This window comes from Protomyctophum parallelum (genome assembly GCF_964188405.1).
Source record: "Protomyctophum parallelum genome assembly, chromosome: 16".
Lineage (NCBI taxonomy): Eukaryota > Metazoa > Chordata > Actinopteri > Myctophiformes > Myctophidae > Protomyctophum > Protomyctophum parallelum.
In genome coordinates, this window is record NC_139711.1 from 47,348,857 (window position 1) to 47,372,751 (window position 23,895).

The 23,895-nt window shown below is 48.8% G+C and overlaps 1 protein-coding gene across 5 annotated transcripts in view; it reads left to right on the plus strand.

The window, feature by feature from the left end:
- Nucleotides 1-23,895, plus strand: part of tmem129 (transmembrane protein 129, E3 ubiquitin protein ligase) — a 33,762-nt gene that overhangs the window by 7,079 nt on the left and 2,788 nt on the right. For 3 of the 5 annotated variants that reach the window (XM_083786069.1, XM_083786070.1, XM_083786071.1), the window contains exons 3-6: nt 5,157-5,414; nt 5,698-5,858; nt 16,199-16,358; nt 19,091-19,163. In XM_083786069.1, the coding sequence (XP_083642195.1) occupies nt 5,157-5,414; nt 5,698-5,858; nt 16,199-16,358; nt 19,091-19,163 (652 nt within the window). The remainder of the gene's footprint in view (nt 1-5,156; nt 5,415-5,697; nt 5,859-16,198; nt 16,359-19,090; nt 19,164-23,895) is intronic. The other 2 variants (XM_083786072.1, XM_083786073.1) reach the window with 1 other exon arrangement.

A 23,895-nucleotide genomic window follows, 5' to 3' on the forward strand; every position in this document is an offset into this window, starting at 1 on the left:
CATCAGTGTTCACATTGAGACCCTGTCTGTCCCACATTGTGACTGACAGACGTCAGTGTTCACACTGAGACCCTGTCTGTCCCACATTGTGACTGACAGACGTCAGTGTTCACACTGAGACCCTGTCTGTCCCACATTGTGACTGACAGACATCAGTGTTCACACTGAGACCCTGTCTGTCCCACATTGTGACTGACAGGCATCAGTGTTCACACTGAGACCCTGTCTGTCCCACATTGTGACTGACAGGCTTCAGTGTTCACATTGAGACCCTGTCTGTCCCACATTGTGACTGACAGACGTCAGTGTTCACACTGAGACCCTGTCTGTCCCACATTGTGACTGACAGACATCAGTGTTCACACTGAGACCCTGTCTGTCCCACATTGTGACTGACAGACATCAGTGTTCACATTGAGACCCTGTCTGTCCCACATTGTGACTGACAGACATCAGTGTTCACACTGAGACCCTGTCTGTCCCACATTGTGACTGACAGACATCAGTGTTCACACTGAGACCCTGTCTGTCCCACATTGTGACTGACAGACGTCAGTGTTCACACTGAGACCCTGTCTGTCCCACATTGTGACTGACAGACATCAGTGTTCACATTGAGACCCTGTCTGTCCCACATTGTGACTGACAGACATCAGTGTTCACATTGAGACCCTGTCTGTCCCACATTGTGACTGACAGACATCAGTGTTCACATTGAGACCCTGTCTGTCCCACATTGTGACTGACAGACATCAGTGTTCACATTGAGACCCTGTCTGTCCCACATTGTGACTGACAGACGTCAGTGTTCACATTGAGACCCTGTCTGTCCCACATTGTGACTGACAGACGTCAGTGTTCACACTGAGACCCTGTCTGTCCCACATTGTGACTGACAGACGTCAGTGTTCACACTGAGACCCTGTCTGTCCCACATTGTGACTGACAGACGTCAGTGTTCACATTGAGACCCTGTCTGTCCCACATTGTGACTGACAGGCATCAGTGTTCACACTGAGACCCTGTCTGTCCCACATTGTGACTGACAGACATCAGTGTTCACACTGAGACCCTGTCTGTCCCACATTGTGACTGACAGGCATCAGTGTTCACATTGAGACCCTGTCTGTCCCACATTGTGACTGACAGGCTTCAGTGTTCACATTGAGACCCTGTCTGTCCCACATTGTGACTGACAGACATCAGTGTTCACACTGAGACCCTGTCTGTCCCACATTGTGACTGACAGGCATCAGTGTTCACACTGAGACCCTGTCTGTCCCACATTGTGACTGACAGACATCAGTGTTCACATTGAGACCCTGTCTGTCCCACATTGTGACTGACAGACGTCAGTGTTCACACTGAGACCCTGTCTGTCCCACATTGTGACTGACAGACATCAGTGTTCACACTGAGACCCTGTCTGTCCCACATTGTGACTGACAGGCATCAGTGTTCACATTGAGACCCTGTCTGTCCCACATTGTGACTGACAGACATCAGTGTTCACACTGAGACCCTGTCTGTCCCACATTGTGACTGACAGACATCAGTGTTCACATTGAGACCCTGTCTGTCCCACATTGTGACTGACAGACATCAGTGTTCACATTGAGACCCTGTCTGTCCCACATTGTGACTGACAGACATCAGTGTTCACATTGAGACCCTGTCTGTCCCACATTGTGACTGACAGACGTCAGTGTTCACATTGAGACCCTGTCTGTCCCACATTGTGACTGACAGACGTCAGTGTTCACACTGAGACCCTGTCTGTCCCACATTGTGACTGACAGACGTCAGTGTTCACACTGAGACCCTGTCTGTCCCACATTGTGACTGACAGACGTCAGTGTTCACATTGAGACCCTGTCTGTCCCACATTGTGACTGACAGGCATCAGTGTTCACACTGAGACCCTGTCTGTCCCACATTGTGACTGACAGACATCAGTGTTCACACTGAGACCCTGTCTGTCCCACATTGTGACTGACAGGCATCAGTGTTCACATTGAGACCCTGTCTGTCCCACATTGTGACTGACAGGCTTCAGTGTTCACATTGAGACCCTGTCTGTCCCACATTGTGACTGACAGACATCAGTGTTCACACTGAGACCCTGTCTGTCCCACATTGTGACTGACAGGCATCAGTGTTCACATTGAGACCCTGTCTGTCCCACATTGTGACTGACAGACATCAGTGTTCACATTGAGACCCTGTCTGTCCCACATTGTGACTGACAGACGTCAGTGTTCACACTGAGACCCTGTCTGTCCCACATTGTGACTGACAGACATCAGTGTTCACACTGAGACCCTGTCTGTCCCACATTGTGACTGACAGGCATCAGTGTTCACATTGAGACCCTGTCTGTCCCACATTGTGACTGACAGACATCAGTGTTCACACTGAGACCCTGTCTGTCCCACATTGTGACTGACAGGCGTCAGTGTTCACACTGAGACCCTGTCTGTCCCACATTGTGACTGACAGACATCAGTGTTCACATTGAGACCCTGTCTGTCCCACATTGTGACTGACAGACATCAGTGTTCACATTGAGACCCTGTCTGTCCCACATTGTGACTGACAGACATCAGTGTTCACATTGAGACCCTGTCTGTCCCACATTGTGACTGACAGGCATCAGTGTTCACACTGAGACCCTGTCTGTCCCACATTGTGACTGACAGACATCAGTGTTCACATTGAGACCCTGTCTGTCCCACATTGTGACTGACAGACATCAGTGTTCACATTGAGACCCTGTCTGTCCCACATTGTGACTGACAGACATCAGTGTTCACATTGAGACCCTGTCTGTCCCACATTGTGACTGACAGACATCAGTGTTCACACTGAGACCCTGTCTGTCCCACATTGTGACTGACAGACATCAGTGTTCACATTGAGACCCTGTCTGTCCCACATTGTGACTGACAGGCATCAGTGTTCACATTGAGACCCTGTCTGTCCCACATTGTGACTGACAGGCATCAGTGTTCACATTGAGACCCTGTCTGTCCCACATTGTGACTGACAGACGTCAGTGTTCACATTGAGACCCTGTCTGTCCCACATTGTGACTGACAGGCGTCAGTGTTCACATTGAGACCCTGTCTGTCCCACATTGTGACTGACAGGCATCAGTGTTCAAACTAAGACCCTGTCTGTCCCACATTGTGACTGACAGGCATCAGTGTTCACATTGAGACCCTGTCTGTCCCACATTGTGACTGACAGGCATCAGTGTTCACATTGAGACCCTGTCTGTCCCACATTGTGACTGACAGACGTCAGTGTTCAAATTGAGACCCTGTCTGTCCCACATTGTGACTGACAGGCATCAGTGTTCACATTGAGACCCTGTCTGTCCCACATTGTGACTGACAGACATCAGTGTTCACATTGAGACCCTGTCTGTCCCACATTGTGACTGACAGACGTCAGTGTTCACATTGAGACCCTGTCTGTCCCACATTGTGACTGACAGGCGTCAGTGTTCACATTGAGACCCTGTCTGTCCCACATAGTGACTGACAGACATCAGTGTTCACATTGAGACCCTGTCTGTCCCACATTGTGACTGACAGACATCAGTGTTCACATTGAGACCCTGTCTGTCCCACATTGTGACTGACAGACATCAGTGTTCACATTGAGACCCTGTCTGTCCCACATTGTGACTGACAGGCATCAGTGTTCACATTGAGACCCTGTCTGTCCCACATTGTGACTGACAGACATCAGTGTTCACATTGAGACCCTGTCTGTCCCACATTGTGACTGACAGGCATCAGTGTTCACATTGAGACCCTGTCTGTCCCACATTGTGACTGACAGACATCAGTGTTCACATTGAGACCCTGTCTGTCCCACATTGTGACTGACAGGCATCAGTGTTCACATTGAGACCCTGTCTGTCCCACATTGTGACTGACAGACATCAGTGTTCACACTGAGACCCTGTCTGTCCCACATTGTGACTGACAGACATCAGTGTTCACATTGAGACCCTGTCTGTCCCACATTGTGACTGACAGACATCAGTGTTCACATTGAGACCCTGTCTGTCCCACATTGTGACTGACAGACATCAGTGTTCACATTGAGACCCTGTCTGTCCCACATTGTGACTGACAGACATCAGTGTTCACATTGAGACCCTGTCTGTCCCACATTGTGACTGACAGACATCAGTGTTCACACTGAGACCCTGTCTGTCCCACATTGTGACTGACAGGCATCAGTGTTCACATTGAGACCCTGTCTGTCCCACATTGTGACTGACAGGCATCAGTGTTCACATTGAGACCCTGTCTGTCCCACATTGTGACTGACAGGCGTCAGTGTTCACATTGAGACCCTGTCTGTCCCACATTGTGACTGACAGGCATCAGTGTTCACATTGAGACCCTGTCTGTCCCACATTGTGACTGACAGGCATCAGTGTTCACATTGAGACCCTGTCTGTCCCACATTGTGACTGACAGACGTCAGTGTTCAAATTGAGACCCTGTCTGTCCCACATTGTGACTGACAGGCATCAGTGTTCACATTGAGACCCTGTCTGTCCCACATTGTGACTGACAGACATCAGTGTTCACATTGAGACCCTGTCTGTCCCACATTGTGACTGACAGACGTCAGTGTTCACATTGAGACCCTGTCTGTCCCACATTGTGACTGACAGGCGTCAGTGTTCACATTGAGACCCTGTCTGTCCCACATAGTGACTGACAGACATCAGTGTTCACATTGAGACCCTGTCTGTCCCACATTGTGACTGACAGACATCAGTGTTCACATTGAGACCCTGTCTGTCCCACATTGTGACTGACAGACATCAGTGTTCACATTGAGACCCTGTCTGTCCCACATTGTGACTGACAGGCATCAGTGTTCACATTGAGACCCTGTCTGTCCCACATTGTGACTGACAGACATCAGTGTTCACATTGAGACCCTGTCTGTCCCACATTGTGCGATACGAGCTTGTAGGTCTGCTATTTTTTGAAAAAAATCGAAGAACGACTGACATTTTTTTAGAATCTGATCTCAGGTCAGAATGGGTTCGTCAGACCAGTGTGTGTCCGGCGGAAACCTGGTATGAATCTGATCTCAGGTCAGAATGGGTTAACTCCCCCCAGGTGGGCGCGGGCTGGCGGGCCTTCCTCCTGCTCTCCCTCGGCCTCCAGGCGGCGTGCCTGCTGCTGGTGGTCCACTGGTCCCGCCTCCGCTGGTCCAACCACCCAATCAGCCGGGCCCTGCAGGCGCACGCCCTGCCCCCCCGCTCCGGCTGGGGCGCCGTGGCGACCAGCATCAACACGGAGTTCAGACGCATCGACAAGTTCGCCACGGGGCCCCCGGGGGCCCGCGTGGTCATCACCGACACCTGGGTCTTAAAGGTATGTTCTCCTGTGTGTGTGTGTGTGTGTGTGTGTGTGTGTGTGTGTGTGTGTGTGTGTGTGTGTGTGTGTGTGTGTGTGTGTGTGTGTGTGTGTGTGTGTGTGTGTGTGTGTGTGTGTGTGTGTGTGTGTGTGTGTGTGTGTGTGTGTGTGTGCGCGCGCGAAGACGCTGTTCCTTGTACCCCTGAAGGGTGTGTGGGCATTTCTCCGGGATTTGCTGATTGCACTCTGTACAGCACCGTGTAAATATTTGTGTGCGTGTGTGTGTGCGTGCGTTGCCTAGGTGACCACCTACTATGTGCACGTGGCCCTGCAGAGCGACAGCCACCTGACCGTGACAGAGTCCAGGCAGCACCAGTTGAGCCCAGACGCCGCCACGCCCACACAGATGCTGACCCTGAGAGTGGCCAGCATCAACCCCGCCGTGAGGCCGTTTGACATCAGGTACGTAAACGCATCAACCCCGCCGTGAGGCCGTTTGACATCAGGTACGTAAACGCATCAACCCCGCCGTGAGGCCGTTTGACATCAGGTACGCAAACGCATCAACCCCGCCGTCAGGCCGTTTGACATCAGGTACGTAAACGCATCAACCCCGCCGTGAGGCCGTTTGACATCAGGTACGCAAACGCATCAACCCCGCCGTGAGGCCGTTTGACATCAGGTACGCAAACGCATCAACCCCGCCGTGAGGCCTTTTGACATCAGGTACGCAAACGCATCAACCCCGCCGTGAGGCCTTTTGACATCAGGTACGCAAACGCATCAACCCCGCCGTGAGGCCGTTTGACATCAGGTACGCAAACGCATCAACCCCGCCGTGAGGCCTTTTGACATCAGGTACGCAAACGCATCAACCCCGCCGTGAGGCCTTTTGACATCAGGTACGCAAACGCATCAACCCCGCCGTGAGGCCTTTTGACATCAGGTACGCAAACGCATCAACCCCGCCGTGAGGCCGTTTGACATCAGGTACGTAAACGCATCAACCCCGCCGTGAGGCCTTTTGACATCAGGTACGCAAACGCATCAACCCCGCCGTGAGGCCTTTTGACATCAGGTACGCAAACGCATCAACCCCGCCGTGAGGCCGTTTGACATCAGGTACGCAAACGCATCAACCCCGCCGTCAGGCCGTTTGACATCAGGTACGTAAACGCATCAACCCCGCCGTGAGGCCTTTTGACATCAGGTACGTAAACGCATCAACCCCGCCGTCAGGCCGTTTGACATCAGGTACGTAAACGCATCAACCCCGCCGTGAGGCCGTTTGACATCAGGTACGCAAACGCATCAACCCCGCCGTCAGGCCGTTTGACATCAGGTACGCAAACGCATCAACCCCGCCGTCAGGCCGTTTGACATCAGGTACGTAAACGCATCAACCCCGCCGTGAGGCCGTTTGACATCAGGTACGCAAACGCATCAACCCCGCCGTGAGGCCGTTTGACATCAGGTACGCAAACGCATCAACCCCGCCGTCAGGCCTTTTGACATCAGGTACGCAAACGCATCAACCCCGCCGTGAGGCCTTTTGACATCAGGTACGCAAACGCATCAACCCCGCCGTGAGGCCTTTTGACATCAGGTACGCAAACGCATCAACCCCGCCGTGAGGCCGTTTGACATCAGGTACGCAAACGCATCAACCCCGCCGTGAGGCCTTTTGACATCAGGTACGCAAACGCATCAACCCCGCCGTGAGGCCTTTTGACATCAGGTACGCAAACGCATCAACCCCGCCGTGAGGCCTTTTGACATCAGGTACGCAAACGCATCAACCCCGCCGTGAGGCCGTTTGACATCAGGTACGTAAACGCATCAACCCCGCCGTGAGGCCTTTTGACATCAGGTACGCAAACGCATCAACCCCGCCGTGAGGCCTTTTGACATCAGGTACGCAAACGCATCAACCCCGCCGTGAGGCCGTTTGACATCAGGTACGCAAACGCATCAACCCCGCCGTCAGGCCGTTTGACATCAGGTACGTAAACGCATCAACCCCGCCGTGAGGCCTTTTGACATCAGGTACGTAAACGCATCAACCCCGCCGTCAGGCCGTTTGACATCAGGTACGTAAACGCATCAACCCCGCCGTGAGGCCGTTTGACATCAGGTACGCAAACGCATCAACCCCGCCGTCAGGCCGTTTGACATCAGGTACGCAAACGCATCAACCCCGCCGTCAGGCCGTTTGACATCAGGTACGCAAACGCATCAACCCCGCCGTCAGGCCTTTTGACATCAGGTACGTAAACGCATCAACCCCGCCGTGAGGCCGTTTGACATCAGGTACGCAAACGCATCAACCCCGCCGTGAGGCCGTTTGACATCAGGTACGTAAACGCATCAACCCCGCCGTGAGGCCGTTTGACATCAGGTACGCAAACGCATCAACCCCGCCGTCAGGCCGTTTGACATCAGGTACGTAAACGCATCAACCCCGCCGTGAGGCCTTTTGACATCAGGTACGTAAACGCATCAACCCCGCCGTCAGGCCGTTTGACATCAGGTACGTAAACGCATCAACCCCGCCGTGAGGCCGTTTGACATCAGGTACGCAAACGCATCAACCCCGCCGTCAGGCCGTTTGACATCAGGTACGCAAACGCATCAACCCCGCCGTCAGGCCGTTTGACATCAGGTACGTAAACGCATCAACCCCGCCGTGAGGCCGTTTGACATCAGGTACGCAAACGCATCAACCCCGCCGTGAGGCCGTTTGACATCAGGTACGCAAACGCATCAACCCCGCCGTCAGGCCTTTTGACATCAGGTACGCAAACGCATCAACCCCGCCGTCAGGCCTTTTGACATCAGGTACGTAAACGCATCAACCCCGCCGTCAGGCCTTTTGACATCAGGTACGTAAACGCATCAACCCCGCCGTGAGGCCGTTTGACATCAGGTACGTAAACGCATCAACCCCGCCGTGAGGCCGTTTGACATCAGGTACGTAAACGCATCAACCCCGCCGTGAGGCCGTTTGACATCAGGTACGTAAACGCATCAACCCCGCCGTGAGGCCGTTTGACATCAGGTACGTAAACGCATCAACCCCGCCGTGAGGCCTTTTGACATCAGGTACGTAAACGCATCAACCCCGCCGTGAGGCCGTTTGACATCAGGTACGTAAACGCATCAACCCCGCCGTCAGGCCTTTTGATATCAGGTACGTAAACGCATCAACCCCGCCGTCAGGCCGTTTGACATCAGGTACGTAAACGCATCAACCCCGCCGTCAGGCCTTTTGACATCAGGTACGCAAACGCTAAGCAAGGGTTGCTTTTGATGAACATCAATCCGTCCACTTCCACACTGTGTGTGTGTGTGTGTGTGTGTGTGTGTGTGTGTGTGTGTGTGTGTGTGTGTGTGTGTGTGTGTGTGTGTGTGTGTGTGTGTGTGTGTGTGTGAGCGTGCGACGGTGCGTGCACGGCTGCACGCCATTTCACCCGCGTTTGGTTAAAAGTAAGTTACGTTTGAACTTTGAACATTACAACCAGGGCTCGACAGTGCGACTAGGTAATAATAATAATAATAAAACTTTATTTGTATAGCACCTTTCACGACATGAAATGCAGCTCAAAGTGCTTTACAGAACAATGGAGAATAAAAGAAAAGCAAGGCAACGACATTAAAAAACAAGCAGTAATGCAATACAGTGAGGACATGAATAACAAAAAAATAATGATCAATTAAAAGCAATGTTGTAGAAGTGGGTCTTGAGCTGAGCTTTAAAAATGTCTACAGAGGCTGCCTGACGAAGGTACAGTGTTATTAAACTACAGAGGCTGCCTGACGAAGGTACAGTGTTATTAAACTACAGAGGCTGCCTGACGAAGGTACAGTGTTATTAAACTACAGAGGCTGCCTGACGAATGTACAGTGTTATTAAACTACAGAGGCTGCCTGACGAAGGTACAGTGTTATTAAACTACAGAGGCTGCCTGTCGAAGGTACAGTGTTATTAAACTACAGAGGCTGCCTGATGAAGGTACAGTGTTATTAAACTACAGAGGCTGCCTGATGAAGGTACAGTGTTATTAAACTACAGAGGCTGCCTGACGAAGGTACAGTGTTATTAAACTACAGAGGCTGCCTGTCGAAGGTACAGTGTTATTAAACTACAGAGGCTGCCTGACGAAGGTACAGTGTTATTAAACTACAGAGGCTGCCTGACGAAGGTACAGTGGGAGCTTGTTCCATGCCGACGGCCCGTAGAAGCAAAAAGCTGCTTCCCCGTATTTTTTAGTTGCCATTTTTTTAGGCAAAGCGAGCAGGCCAGCAGTGGAAGACCTTAGGGGGCGGTTTGGGACATATTTAGGCAGGCAGTCATGTAGGTAGTCGCATATGCTACTAAAAATAGCACTGTGCGAGTTGTAGAATTAAATTTGTAGCACTGGTGCGACTACAGAATTTGACCATTCAGTCGTGCTCTGATCCCGCAATACACATTCTATTAGTTTTGCTCAAAAGATATTGTGATATAATATTTTGCCATATTGCCCGTCCCTACCTCATATCACTTTATTAACGCATTCTGACCTGAGATCAGATTCATGCGAGGTTTCCACTGGACACACACTGGTCTGATTAACCCATTCTGACCTGAGATCAGATTCTAAAAATGTAAGTCGTTCTTCGATTTTTCAAAAATAGCAGACCTACAAGCTCGTAGCGCGCTATGAGCTTGTAGATCTGCTATTTTTCAATAGCTAAAGCATAACATGATGCTGACACCAAAATGGGTTCCCGTTCAGAATGGGTTAAAGAAAAATCACACCTGGGTGAAGTGAGGGACACTCTCATCATCATCATACGTCATCATGAATCATCTCGTACATCAGAATACCTAGCTGTGATTGGTTTAATAGCTGATTTGCTCGTTTGCAATATGACGTTACATTTTCCTTTCAATGGCATTTAATGTTTAATTTATGTCATATTTAGTGGAATTTTGACCAAATGTCTCCGTTCATTGCCAATGGCAAATATTGAGACGTGTGGGGACAAGATTTAGTGGACATTTGACCTGAATTCCCCTTTCATTGTCAATGGCAAATCATGAGATGTGTGGGGACTAGGGATGCACCGATCCGGCTTTTTGGCATTCGATACCGATTTCGATACATGGGGGTCCAGTCCAGTATCTGCCGATACAGAGTACCGATCCGATACCCCCCACAAAGAAACGTAATAACCTATTAAGCTGTATGCCTCACTGTGTGGAGTCTGGAATCATTATTTTGTGTAAGGCAACATCAAGGCTTGACTTAAACATTACTTTCCCAACTTTGTAAAACAAAATGTAACAAACACAGATATAAATGCACTGAATTATTTATTAAATAACTGTGCAACAAATTAGACCAGGTTAATGGATCGGATCGGATCGGATCGGATAATGGATCGGCCACCGATCCGATACCCGATCTAGAATTTTAGCCTGGATCGGCGCCGATCTCTGATACGAGTATCGGATCGGTGCATCCCTAGTGGGGACTAAAGCCATGTATACCGGTATACATAGAAAAACACATTATTTGATAACTTATCATCGTGCTCCTAAAATAATTTGTGTGCTACTAGATTCTTAGTCGCACACGTGCTACTTGGGGGAAAATGCTAAGCGTCGAGCCCTGATTACAAACAAACTTTGCAAATAACGTGTCGGGGTCCAAGCAATTCCTGCTGAATCTGTGCTATCGTGCTAATGCTATCCCGCTGCGTTCGCTCCGTCTTTTTTTCTGTCTGCCGCTGCTGACAGCAAGCAGTGACACAGGGAGGGGCGGGGCGGTGGGAGCAAAGCAGCGACACAGGGAGGGGCGGGGCGGTGGGAGCAGTGACACAGGGAGGGGCGGGGCGGTGGGAGCAAAGCAGTGACACAGGGAGGGGCGGGGCGGTGGGAGCAAAGCAGCGACACAGGGAGGGGCGGGGCGGTGGGAGCAGTGACACAGGGAGGGGCGGGGCGGTGGGAGCAAAGCAGTGACACAGGGAGGGGCGGGGCGGTGGGAGCAAAGGGGACAGATCTTCAGATGAACGTCGCATTGAGCCTCCACAACGTTGTTAGCTTGAAGATCTGCTCTTTTTGGCGAACGATACCGCCGTACTACAGAATATAAATCTAGGTATAGAACCGCGACTATAGAAAGTGCACTTGCTGTAGACAGAGCCTTGTCTTTATCACGATTGAACGGTCAAAATCCTGTAGTCGCACCGGTGCTACAAATTGAAATGTACAACTCGCACGGTGATATTTTTAGTAGCATATGAGGCGAGTACCTCCACAGAGTACACTGTAACGTTGTCCTCCCAGGTTGAACTCCACAGAGTACACTGTAACGCTGTCCTCCCAGGTTGAGCTCCACAGAGTACACTGTAACGTTTTCCTCCCATGTTGAACTCCACAGAGTACACTGTAACGCTTTCCTCCCAGGTTGAACTCCACAGAGTACACTGTAACGCTGTCCTCCCAGGTTGAACTCCACAGAGTACACTGTAACGTTTTCCTCCCAGGTTGAACTCCACAGAGTACACTGTAACGCTCTCCTCCCAGGTTGAACTCCACAGAGTACACTGTAACGTTTTCCTCCCAGGTTGAACTCCACAGAGTACACTGTAACGTTTTCCTCCCAGGTTGAACTCCACAGAGTACACTAACGCTCTCCTCCCATGTTGAACTCCACAGAGTACACTGTAACGCTGTCCTCCCAGGTTGAACTCCACAGAGTACACTGTAACGTTTTCCTCCCAGGTTGAACTCCACAGAGTACACTGTAACATTTTCCTCCCATGTTGAACTCCACAGAGTACACTGTAACGTTTTCCTCCCAGGTTGAACTCCACAGAGTACACTGTAACGCTGTCCTCCCAGGTTGAACTCCACAGAGTACACTGTAACGTTTTCCTCCCAGGTTGAACTCCACAGAGTACACTGTAACGTTTTCCTCCCAGGTTGAACTCCACAGAGTACACTGTAACGCTGTCCTCCCAGGTTGAACTCCACAGAGTACACTGTAACGTTTTCCTCCCAGGTTGAACTCCACAGAGTACACTGTAACGTACACTGTAACGCTGTCCTCCCAGGTTGAACTCCACAGAGTACACTGTAACGCTGTCCTCCTAGGTTGAACTCCACAGAGTACACTGTAACGCTGTCCTCCTAGGTTGAACTCCACAGAGTACACTGTAACGTTTTCCTCCCAGGTTGAACTCCACAGAGTACACTGTAACGTTTTCCTCCCAGGTTGAACTCCACAGAGTACACTGTAACGTTGTCCTCCCAGGTTGAACTCCATAGAGTACACTGTAACGTACACTGTAACATTTTCCTCCCAGGTTGAACTCCACAGAGTACACTGTAACATTTTCCTCCCAGGTTGAACTCCATAGAGTACACTGTAACGTACACTGTAACATTTTCCTCCCAGGTTGAACTCCACAGAGTACACTGTAACGTTTTCCTCCCAGGTTGAACTCCATAGAGTACACTGTAACGTACACTGTAACATTTTCCTCCCAGGTTGAACTCCACAGAGTACACTGTAACGTTTTCCTCCCAGGTTGAACTCCACAGAGTACACTGTAACGTTTTCCTCCCATGTTGAACTCCACAGAGTACACTGTAACGTTTTCCTCCCATGTTGAACTCCACAGAGTACACTGTAACGTTTTCCTCCCAGGTTGAACTCCACAGAGTACACTGTAACGCTCTCCTCCCAGGTTGAACTCCACAGAGTACACTGTAACGTTTTCCTCCCAGGTTGAACTCCATAGAGTACACTGTAACGTACACTGTAACATTTTCCTCCCAGGTTGAACTCCACAGAGTACACTGTAACGTTTTCCTCCCAGGTTGAACTCCACAGAGTACACTGTAACGCTTTCCTCCCAGGTTGAACTCCACAGAGTACACTGTAACGTACACTGTAACATTTTCCTCCCAGGTTGAACTCCACAGAGTACACTGTAACGTACACTGTAACATTTTCCTCCCAGGTTGAGCTCCACAGAGTACACTGTAACGTTCTCCTCCCAGGTTGAACTCCACAGAGTACACTGTAACGCTTTCCTCCCAGGTTGAGCTCCATAGAGTACACTGTAACGTACACTGTAACGTTCTCCTCCCAGGTTGAACTCCACAGAGTACACTGTAACGTTTTCCTCCCAGGTTGAACTCCACAGAGTACACTGTAACGTTGTCCTCCCAGGTTGAACTCCATAGAGTACACTGTAACGTACACTGTAACATTTTCCTCCCAGGTTGAACTCCACAGAGTACACTGTAACATTTTCCTCCCAGGTTGAACTCCATAGAGTACACTGTAACGTTGTCCTCCCAGGTTGAACTCCACAGAGTACACTGTAACATTTTCCTCCCAGGTTGAACTCCACAGAGTACACTGTAACGTTTTCCTCCCAGGTTGAACTCCATAGAGTACACTGTAACGTACACTGTAACATTTTCCTCCCAGGTTGAACTCCACAGAGTACACTGTAACGTTTTCCTCCCAGGTTGAACTCCACAGAGTACACTGTAACGCTCTCCTCCCAGGTTGAACTCCACAGAGTACACTGTAACGTTTTCCTCCCAGGTTGAACTCCATAGAGTACACTGTAACGTACACTGTAACATTTTCCTCCCAGGTTGAACTCCACAGAGTACACTGTAACGTTTTCCTCCCAGGTTGAACTCCACAGAGTACACTGTAACGCTTTCCTCCCAGGTTGAACTCCACAGAGTACACTGTAACGTACACTGTAACATTTTCCTCCCAGGTTGAACTCCACAGAGTACACTGTAACGTACACTGTAACATTTTCCTCCCAGGTTGAGCTCCACAGAGTACACTGTAACGTTCTCCTCCCAGGTTGAACTCCACAGAGTACACTGTAACGCTTTCCTCCCAGGTTGAGCTCCATAGAGTACACTGTAACGTACACTGTAACGTTCTCCTCCCAGGTTGAACTCCACAGAGTACACTGTAACGTTTTCCTCCCAGGTTGAACTCCACAGAGTACACTGTAACGTTGTCCTCCCAGGTTGAACTCCATAGAGTACACTGTAACGTACACTGTAACATTTTCCTCCCAGGTTGAACTCCACAGAGTACACTGTAACATTTTCCTCCCAGGTTGAACTCCATAGAGTACACTGTAACGTTGTCCTCCCAGGTTGAACTCCACAGAGTACACTGTAACATTTTCCTCCCAGGTTGAACTCCACAGAGTACACTGTAACATTTTCCTCCCAGGTTGAACTCCACAGAGTACACTGTAACGTTTTCCTCCCAGGTTGAACTCCATAGAGTACACTGTAACGTACACTGTAACATTTTCCTCCCAGGTTGAACTCCACAGAGTACACTGTAACGTTTTCCTCCCAGGTTGAACTCCACAGAGTACACTGTAACGCTTTCCTCCCAGGTTGAACTCCACAGAGTACACTGTAACGTACACTGTAACATTTTCCTCCCAGGTTGAACTCCACAGAGTACACTGTAACGTACACTGTAACATTTTCCTCCCAGGTTGAGCTCCACAGAGTACACTGTAACGTTCTCCTCCCAGGTTGAACTCCACAGAGTACACTGTAACGTTCTCTTCCCAGGTTGAACTCCACAGAGTACACTGTAACGTTTTCCTCCCAGGTTGAACTCCACAGAGTACACTGTAACGTTTTCCTCCCAGGTTGAACTCCACAGAGTACACTGTAACATTTTCCTCCCAGGTTGAACTCCACAGAGTACACTGTAACGCTCTCCTCCCAGGTTGAACTCCATAGAGTACACTGTAACGTACACTGTAACGTTCTCCTCCCAGGGTGAACTCCACAGAGTACACTGTAACATTTTCCTCCCAGGTTGAACTCCACAGAGTACACTGTAACGCTTTCCTCCCATGTTGAACTCCACAGAGTACACTGTAACGTTTTCCTCCCAGGTTGAACTCCACAGAGTACACTGTAACATTTTCCTCCCAGGTTGAACTCCACAGAGTACACTGTAACGTTCTCCTCCCAGGTTGAACTCCACAGAGTACACTGTAACATTTTCCTCCCAGGTTGAACTCCACAGAGTACACTGTAACATTTTCCTCCCAGGTTGAACTCCACAGAGTACACTGTAACGCTTTCCTCCCAGGTTGAACTCCACAGAGTACACTGTAACGTTTTCCTCCCAGGTTGAACTCCACAGAGTACACTGTAACGCTCTCCTCCCAGGTTGAACTCCACAGAGTACACTCTAACGTATACACTGTAACGCTCTCCTCCCAGGTTGAACTCCACAGAGTACACTCTAACGTATACACTGTAACGTTTTCCTCCCATGTTGAACTCCACAGAGTACACTGTAACGTTCTCCTCCCATGTTGAACTCCACAGAGTACACTGTAACGTTCTCCTCCCAGGGTGAACTCCACAGAGTACACTGTAACGCTTTCCTCCCAGGTTGAACTCCACAGAGTACACTGTAACGTTTTCCTCCCAGGTTGAACTCCACAGAGTACACTGTAACGTTTTCCTCCCAGGTTGAACTCCACAGAGTACACTGTAACGCTGTCCTCCCAGGTTGAACTCCACAGAGTACACTGTAACGTTTTCCTCCCAGGTTGAACTCCACAGAGTACACTGTAACGTTTTCCTCCCAGGTTGAACTCCACAGAGTACACTGTAACGTTCTCCTCCCAGGTTGAACTCCACAGAGTACACTGTAACGTTCTCCTCCCAGGTTGAACTCCACAGAGTACACTCTAATGTATACACTGTAACATTTTCCTCCCAGGTTGAACTCCACAGAGTACGCGGAGCTGCGTGAGAAGCTCCACGCTCCCATCAGGAACGCTGCCAACGTGGTGATCCACCAGACCATCAGCGACCTCTTCCTGGAGACCTTCAAGGCCCAGGTGGAGCTCAACCTCCCCTACAGGCTGCCCAGTGACCAGGTAACCCTCCCTACAGGCTGCCCAGTGAACAGGTAACCCTCCCTACAGGCTGCCCAGTGAACAGGTAACCCTCCCTACAGGCTGCCCAGTGAACAGGTAACCCCCAGTGAACAGGTAACCCTCCCTACAGGCTGCCCAGTGAACAGGTAACTAGAGCCCGACCGATCCGTCGGTTATCAGTCATTTTGGGCGCCGATGCCCGCCATTTTGCGACATCGGACATCGGTGTTTATTTAATCCGATGTCCCGATGTTTATGCAGGAGGAGGAGGGGGGAAAGTATTTAATGTTTACTACAGTCCATCCTGCACATATCACTCTCTCGGTCCTGCACCGCTTATTGGGGGGGGGGGGGGGGGAGGAGAGAGAGAGAGAGAGAGAGAGAGAGAGAGAGAGAGAGAGAGAGAGAGAGAGAGAGAGAGAGAGAGAGAGAGATTGCCCAGCAAAACTATAATCCTGTACATTTCACCCTAAAACTTGACCGCATAGGCAATCAAGACCATTAATGAATGACAGCTGTGAGGCTGTGTGTGACTGTCACTGTGTGTGGGGCAGGCTAATGCTGAGGGACTACAGGGAGCAGGGACAACTATTATATTTCACATCATTCATATTACCGAACGCGTTCGAAGAACGATCGTTCACGAACTCGTTCATATTTAGGGTGAACGTGAACTGAACGTAGGCTACTGTATTTCTGTTTGATGAACGTCATTGTGAAACGCGTTCATTTCTGGCGTGTGTGAACGGGAGGCATACTTTGGTTAGACATAGCATTGGTTAGACATGGGTTAAGGTTAGTTTTAGACTAGTCATTGGTTAGACATGGGTTAAGGTTAGGTTTAGGTGTGCTGCCTCGTGGGAGGTTAGGTTTAGACTAGTCATTGGTTAGACATGGGTTAAGGTTAGGTTTAGGTGTGCTGCCCCGTGGGAGGTTAGGTTTAGACTAGTCATTGGTTAGACATGAGTTAAGGTTAGGTTTAGGTGTGCTGCCCCGTGGGAGGTTAGGTTTAGACTAGTCATTGGTTAGACATGGGTTAAGGTTAGGTTTAGGTGTGCTGCCCCGTGGGAGGTTAGGTTTAGACTAGTCATTGGTTAGACATGGGTTAAGGTTAGGTTTAGGTGTGCTGCCCCGTGGGAGGTTAGGTTTAGACTAGTCATTGGTTAGACATGGGTTAAGGTTAGGTTTAGGTGTGCTGCCCCGTGGGAGGTTAGGGTTAGACTAGTCATTGGTTAGACATGGGTTAAGGTTAGGTTTAGGTGTGCTGCCCCGTGGGAGGTTAGGGTTAGACTAGTCATTGGTTAGACATGGGTTAAGGTTAGGTTTAGGTGTGCTGCCCCGTGGGAGGTTAGGGTGAGGGATTGAGATAGGTTGTAGTTGTAGGACTAATGACTGGTCTAACCAATGACTAGTCTAAACCAAAAACTGTACTGCACCCGTGTGAACGTCACTTTTTCACGTTCAACTTTCGTTCAAGAGTGAGTGTTTCAATAGAGCCTTCCAGGCGAAATCCCCGGCGCTAAAACACATCATAAACATGCCTTAATATCTAGCGGAAAACCCACCAATAAGTCCCTATCCGACACAAATTAACTAATCTTTCTCAGCCGTCACTGGAGCGTGCATCTAGCTACTACTGCATGATGATTATGCACTGACAGACAGCAGACACTGTGCCGACTCCCAACTCCTAACACAAACACTGAGGGAACTTGTTGTTGTTTGATTAAACATAATGTGCCACGAAAAATAGCTTCCAATAGCTTAGTTGGTTATTATCGCGTCGAGGAGGTACGTGTCCATAATATCGCCACGAACGGCCAACAAAAGACATCTCTCTTCCACAGTGAATGAAGCGCAGTGATGCCTGATTTATTCTTCGCCGTACAGTCATGTGTTCCGTGCTGAAAATAGCTGATATACAAGCTCACCACGCGTCGCGTCCGGACACGTTGTGAGCTTGTAGATCAGCCACCCCCAGCATGCGGAGATGCAGGCTCTGAGAACATTCAGAAACTTTTCCCTTCACAATAAAAGCATGCAAAAGCATTCAGCTTTCACAAGTGTGCCCATATAGAGCGTCACAGTCCCTCCCCCTTTCAGAACAACGGACGGCCCAGGAAATGAAATGCAATGCATTCTGACCATAGGATTCTTTAAGTATTTATTTAAAGACGGTTACGCCGCGGAAGAAAGCCAACTCGGATCGTGACAAATCATGACATTGAACACATTTATAAGAAGAAAAACAAAACAAATAGTGTTATGTCTCCTGCCTTTATTTTATTTTTTTTCTTTCTAATGATTTGATCGGCCCCAAAACATTGTGTTCATCGTCATGATTTGTCACGATCCGAGTTGGCTTTGTCCGCGGCGTAACCGTCTTTAAATGAATACTTAACCCATTCTGACCGGGCACCCATTTTGGTGTCGGCATCATGTTATGCTTTAGCTATTGAAAAATAGCAGATCTACAAGCTCATATCGCGCCACCGAGTGGCGCGATACGAGCTTGAAGGTCTGCTATTTTTGAAAAATCGAAGAGCGACTGACATTTTTAGAATCTGATCTCAGGTCAGAATGGGTTCGTCAGACCAGTGTGTGTCCGGCGGAAAACTCGTATGAATCTGATCCCAGGTCAGAATGGGTTAAAGAAACTCCTACGGTCAGAATGCAAATTACGTGTGTGACTAATCTTTCTTTCTTTCTCTCTCTGTCTCTTCTTTGTTCAGGAATTGGAGCCTTGTATTGGTTGCATGCAGGTTCCAGCATCCACCAAACTCATCAGATTCTGCCATGTGGAAGGTTAGTCTGTGTCTGAGTTACACTAACTCATCAGATTCTAAGGTTAGTGTGTGTCTGAGCTACACTAACTCATCAGATTCTAAGGTTAGTGTGTGTCAGAGCTACACTAACTCATCAGATTCTAAGGTTAGTCTGTGTCTGAGCTACACTAACTCATCAGATTCTAAGGTTAGTGTGTGTCTGAGTTACACTAACTCATCAGATTCTAAGGTTAGTGTGTGTCAGAGCTACACTAACTCATCAGATTCTAAGGTTAGTCTGTGTCAGAGCTACACTAACTCATCAGATTCTAAGGTTAGTCTGTGTCTGAGTTACACTAACTCATCAGATTCTAAGGTTAGTGTGTGTCAGAGCTACACTAACTCATCAGATTCTAAGGTTAGTGTGTGTCTGAGTTACACTAACTCATCAGATTCTAAGGTTAGTCTGTGTCTGAGCTACACTAACTCCTTTCACTTCATGGGGCTTCAGTCCAATGGAGGCTCTCCTACATAGACTTCTATTGGTTCACTTCATGGGGCTTCAGTCCAATGGAGGCTCTCCTACATAGACTTCTATTGGTCACTTCATGGGGCTTCAGTCCAATGGAGGCTCTCCTACATAGACTTCTATTGGTCACTTCATGGGGCTTCAGTCCAATGGAGGCTCTCCTACATAGACTTCTATTGGTCACTTCATGGGGCTTCAGTCCAATGGAGGCTCTCCTACATAGATTTATATTGGTTCACTTCATGGGGCTTCAGTCCAATGGAGGCTCTCCTACATAGATTTCTATTGGTTCACTTCATGGGGCTTCAGTCCAATGGAGGCTCTCCTACATAGACTTCTATTGGTTCACTTCATGGGGCTTCAGTCCAATGGAGGCTCTCCTACATAGACTTCTATTGGTCACTTCATGGGGCTTCAGTCCAATGGAGGCTCTCCTACATAGACTTCTATTGGTCACTTCATGGGGCTTCAGTCCAATGGAGGCTCTCCTACATAGACTTCTATTGGTCACTTCATGGGGCTTCAGTCCAATGGAGGCTCTCCTACATAGACTTCTATTGGTTCACTTCATGGGGCTTCAGTCCAATGGAGGCTCTCCTACATAGATTTCTATTGGTTCACTTCACGGGGCTTCAGTCCAATGGAGGCTCTCCTACATAGACTTCTATTGGTCACTTCATGGGGCTTCAGGCCAATGGAGGCTCTCCTACATAGACTTCTATTGGTCACTTCATGGGGCTTCAGTCCAATGGAGGCTCTCCTACAAAGACTTCTATTGGTTCACTTCATGGGGCTTCAGTCCAATGGAGGCTCTCCTACATAGACTTCTATTGGTCACTTCATGGGGCTTCAGTCCAATGGAGGCTCTCCTACATAGACTTCTATTGGTCACTTCATGGGGCTTCAGGCCAATGGAGGCTCTCCTACATAGACTTCTATTGGTCACTTCATGGGGCTTCAGGCCAATGGAGGCTCTCCTACATAGACTTCTATTGGTCACTTCACGGGGCTTCAGTCCAATGGAGGCTCTCCTACATAGACTTCTATTGGTCACTTCACGGGGCTTCAGGCCAATGGAGGCTCTCCTACATAGACTTCTATTGGTCACTTCATGGGGCTTCAGGCCAATGGAGGCTCTCCTACATAGACTTCTATTGGTTCACTTCACGGGGCTTCAGGCCAATGGAGGCTCTCCTACATAGACTTCTATTGGTTCACTTCACGGGGCTTCAGGCCAATGGAGGCTCTCCTACATAGACTTCTATTGGTCACTTCATGGGGCTTCAGTCCAATGGAGGCTCTCCTACATAGACTTCTATTGGTTCACTTCATGGGGCTTCAGTCCAATGGAGGCTCTCCTACATAGACTTCTATTGGTTCACTTCATGGGGCTTCAGTCCAATGGAGGCTCTCCTACATAGACTTCTATTGGTCACTTCACGGGGCTTCAGTCCAATGGAGGCTCTCCTACATAGACTTCTATTGGTTCACTTCATGGGGCTTCAGTCCAATGGAGGCTCTCCTACATAGACTTCTATTGGTCACTTCATGGGGCTTCAGGCCAATGGAGGCTCTCCTACATAGACTTCTATTGGTCACTTCACGGGGCTTCAGGCCAATGGAGGCTCTCCTACATAGACTTCTATTGGTCACTTCACGGGGCTTCAGGCCAATGGAGGCTCTCCTACATAGACTTCTATTGGTCACTTCATGGGGCTTCAGTCCAATGGAGGCTCTCCTACATAGACTTCTATTGGTCACTTCATGGGGCTTCAGTCCAATGGAGGCTCTCCTACATAGACTTCTATTGGTTCACTTCATGGGGCTTCAGTCCAATGGAGGCTCTCCTACATAGACTTCTATTGGTCACTTCATGGGGCTTCAGGCCAATGGAGGCTCTCCTACATAGACTTCTATTGGTTCACTTCATGGGGCTTCAGTCCAATGGAGGCTCTCCTACATAGACTTCTATTGGTTCACTTCATGGGGCTTCAGGCCAATGGAGGCTCTCCTACATAGACTTCTATTGGTTCACTTCATGGGGCTTCAGTCCAATGGAGGCTCTCCTACATAGACTTCTATTGGTCACTTTGTAGTAATAATACAACATAAACATTACAGAGACTTTAGTTGTTACTGTACAATACTTTAACCCATTCTGACCGGGCACCCATTTTGGTGTCAGCATCATGTTATGCTTTAGCTATTTAAAAATAGCAGATCTACAAGCTCATATCGCGCCACCGAGTGGCGCGATACGAGCTTGTAGGTCTGCTATTTTTGAAAAATCGAGGAGCGACTGACATTTTTAGAATCTGATCTCAGGTCAGAATGGGTTCATCAGACCAGTGTGTGTGATCCGTTTGGGCCCTGCTGGCCATTGGCTGGCTCCGTTTTGGCCCAGCTGGCCATTGGCCGGCCCAGACAACGAGGCGGGACTTCCCCCCCTTCTTCTCCGTTGGTTTTTATTTTGACTCGAGTGGGAGGGGAATCCCGATCATAGACTGTAACGGTAGCCACGCCCCTCAGAACATACGCGACTTTATGGTATTTTTTTTTAATTAATGGGACCATCATTTTCCAAAAAGAATATTATGACATTAGAAATGAGACTTTAAACTAGTGACTGGAAGAAGAAAGTATTCATGACCATGTTTATTAAGGTAATACAGTCTAGGTGAAGTTGGGCCAAAATACATGGGCCTCTATGGAGCTATGGGGCTTTTTGGGTCCAGCCCAGCGCCACAACAGGCCATTATATGAACTACCGATTTCAAATGAGGCTTCACGAAATATCTGGCTGACTGCCCCCCTGGTCCCAACCTATGTGACTGTGTCCCTGTGTCCCAACCTATGTGACTGTGTCCCTGTGTCCCAACCTATGTGACTGTGTCCCTGTGTCCCAACCTATGTGACTGTGTCCCTGTGTCCCAACCTATGTGACTGTGTCCCTGTGTCCCAACCTATGTGACTGTGTCCCTGTGTCCCAACCTATGTGACTGTGTCCCTGTGTCCCAACCTATGTGACTGCCCCCCTGGTCCCAACCTATGTGACTGTGTCCCTGTGTCCCAACCTATGTGACTGTGTCCCTGTGTCCCAACCTATGTGACTATGTCCCTGTGTCCCGATGTTTAGAGTACCAATAGGGGGTGCTGTTGCACCACTCGCTTCAGACTGGTCTGATTTTTTAAGCCACCGAGGCCGATTAAAAATAAAAACGTTTTTTCTGAAAACCCTCTGTTTCTACGTCAGTGGTACTCAAAGTTTGTCATGTCAAAGAGCCCCAAAAACTATTGTATTTGGCCGCCGACCCCCATCTAAAAATATGTTGTTCCAGGGAGCCCCCCCCCCCCCCCGCTCTGAAAGGATATATATTATTCAAAGATTTGTGCCACATTTTCACGATTTCTTCAAAGATTGCAGACCTATACAAGCTCGTACCGCGATTATGTCATAGTTTTGACCCAAATGTGTAATCATCATCATTATGTCATAGTTTTGACCCAAATGTGTAATCATCATCATTATGTCATAGTTTTGACCCAAATGTGTAATCATCATCATTATGTCATAGTTTTGACCCAAATGTTTAATCATCATCATTTTTCGCCACGCCAGACTTTCCCGTCCTGCGTTGCCAATGCCCAGTTCCTGCTTACTGGAACTGATACTAATATTATTTAGGACATTATATTTGTATACATTTTGAAAAATATGGGACATTCTTCATAATGAGTACTTTTACTTTTGGTACTATATTTTAATGCCAACACCTTTGCCACTTTTACTCAAGTACATGTTTATTCAGAACATCACCTGCACTTATACGCAATACGAACACTTATATAACTAGAAAAAGTGCCCTACTGGGCACAGGTCTCCACCAGGATGAGCAGATGTGAAGAATTCCAGGCAAAGGTTTTTCCTTGGCCTCTAGGGAGTTGGCATAGAAAGTTATCCACAGATCCGTGCAGTTAGAGGTAAAAACACTTTTCGGCCAGTTATAGCGCCACCTTGAGGTTGAGTTGAAATTGTTCATGTGGCATTTCGTCCTCGGCCTAGTGGGAATGTGGGTGCACAATTTCACGGAAATCACGCGATGTGTTCATGATTTGCAGCATTTTGTTTGAAACTGAGCACTCCTGTGAATTTTGGAAGCCAATCTTAACCAATCAGGATGGAGTCTGAGAAATCTGAAAGAGCGGTTTGGTTGAATGGCTCTAGAGAGACTGTGTACCAATT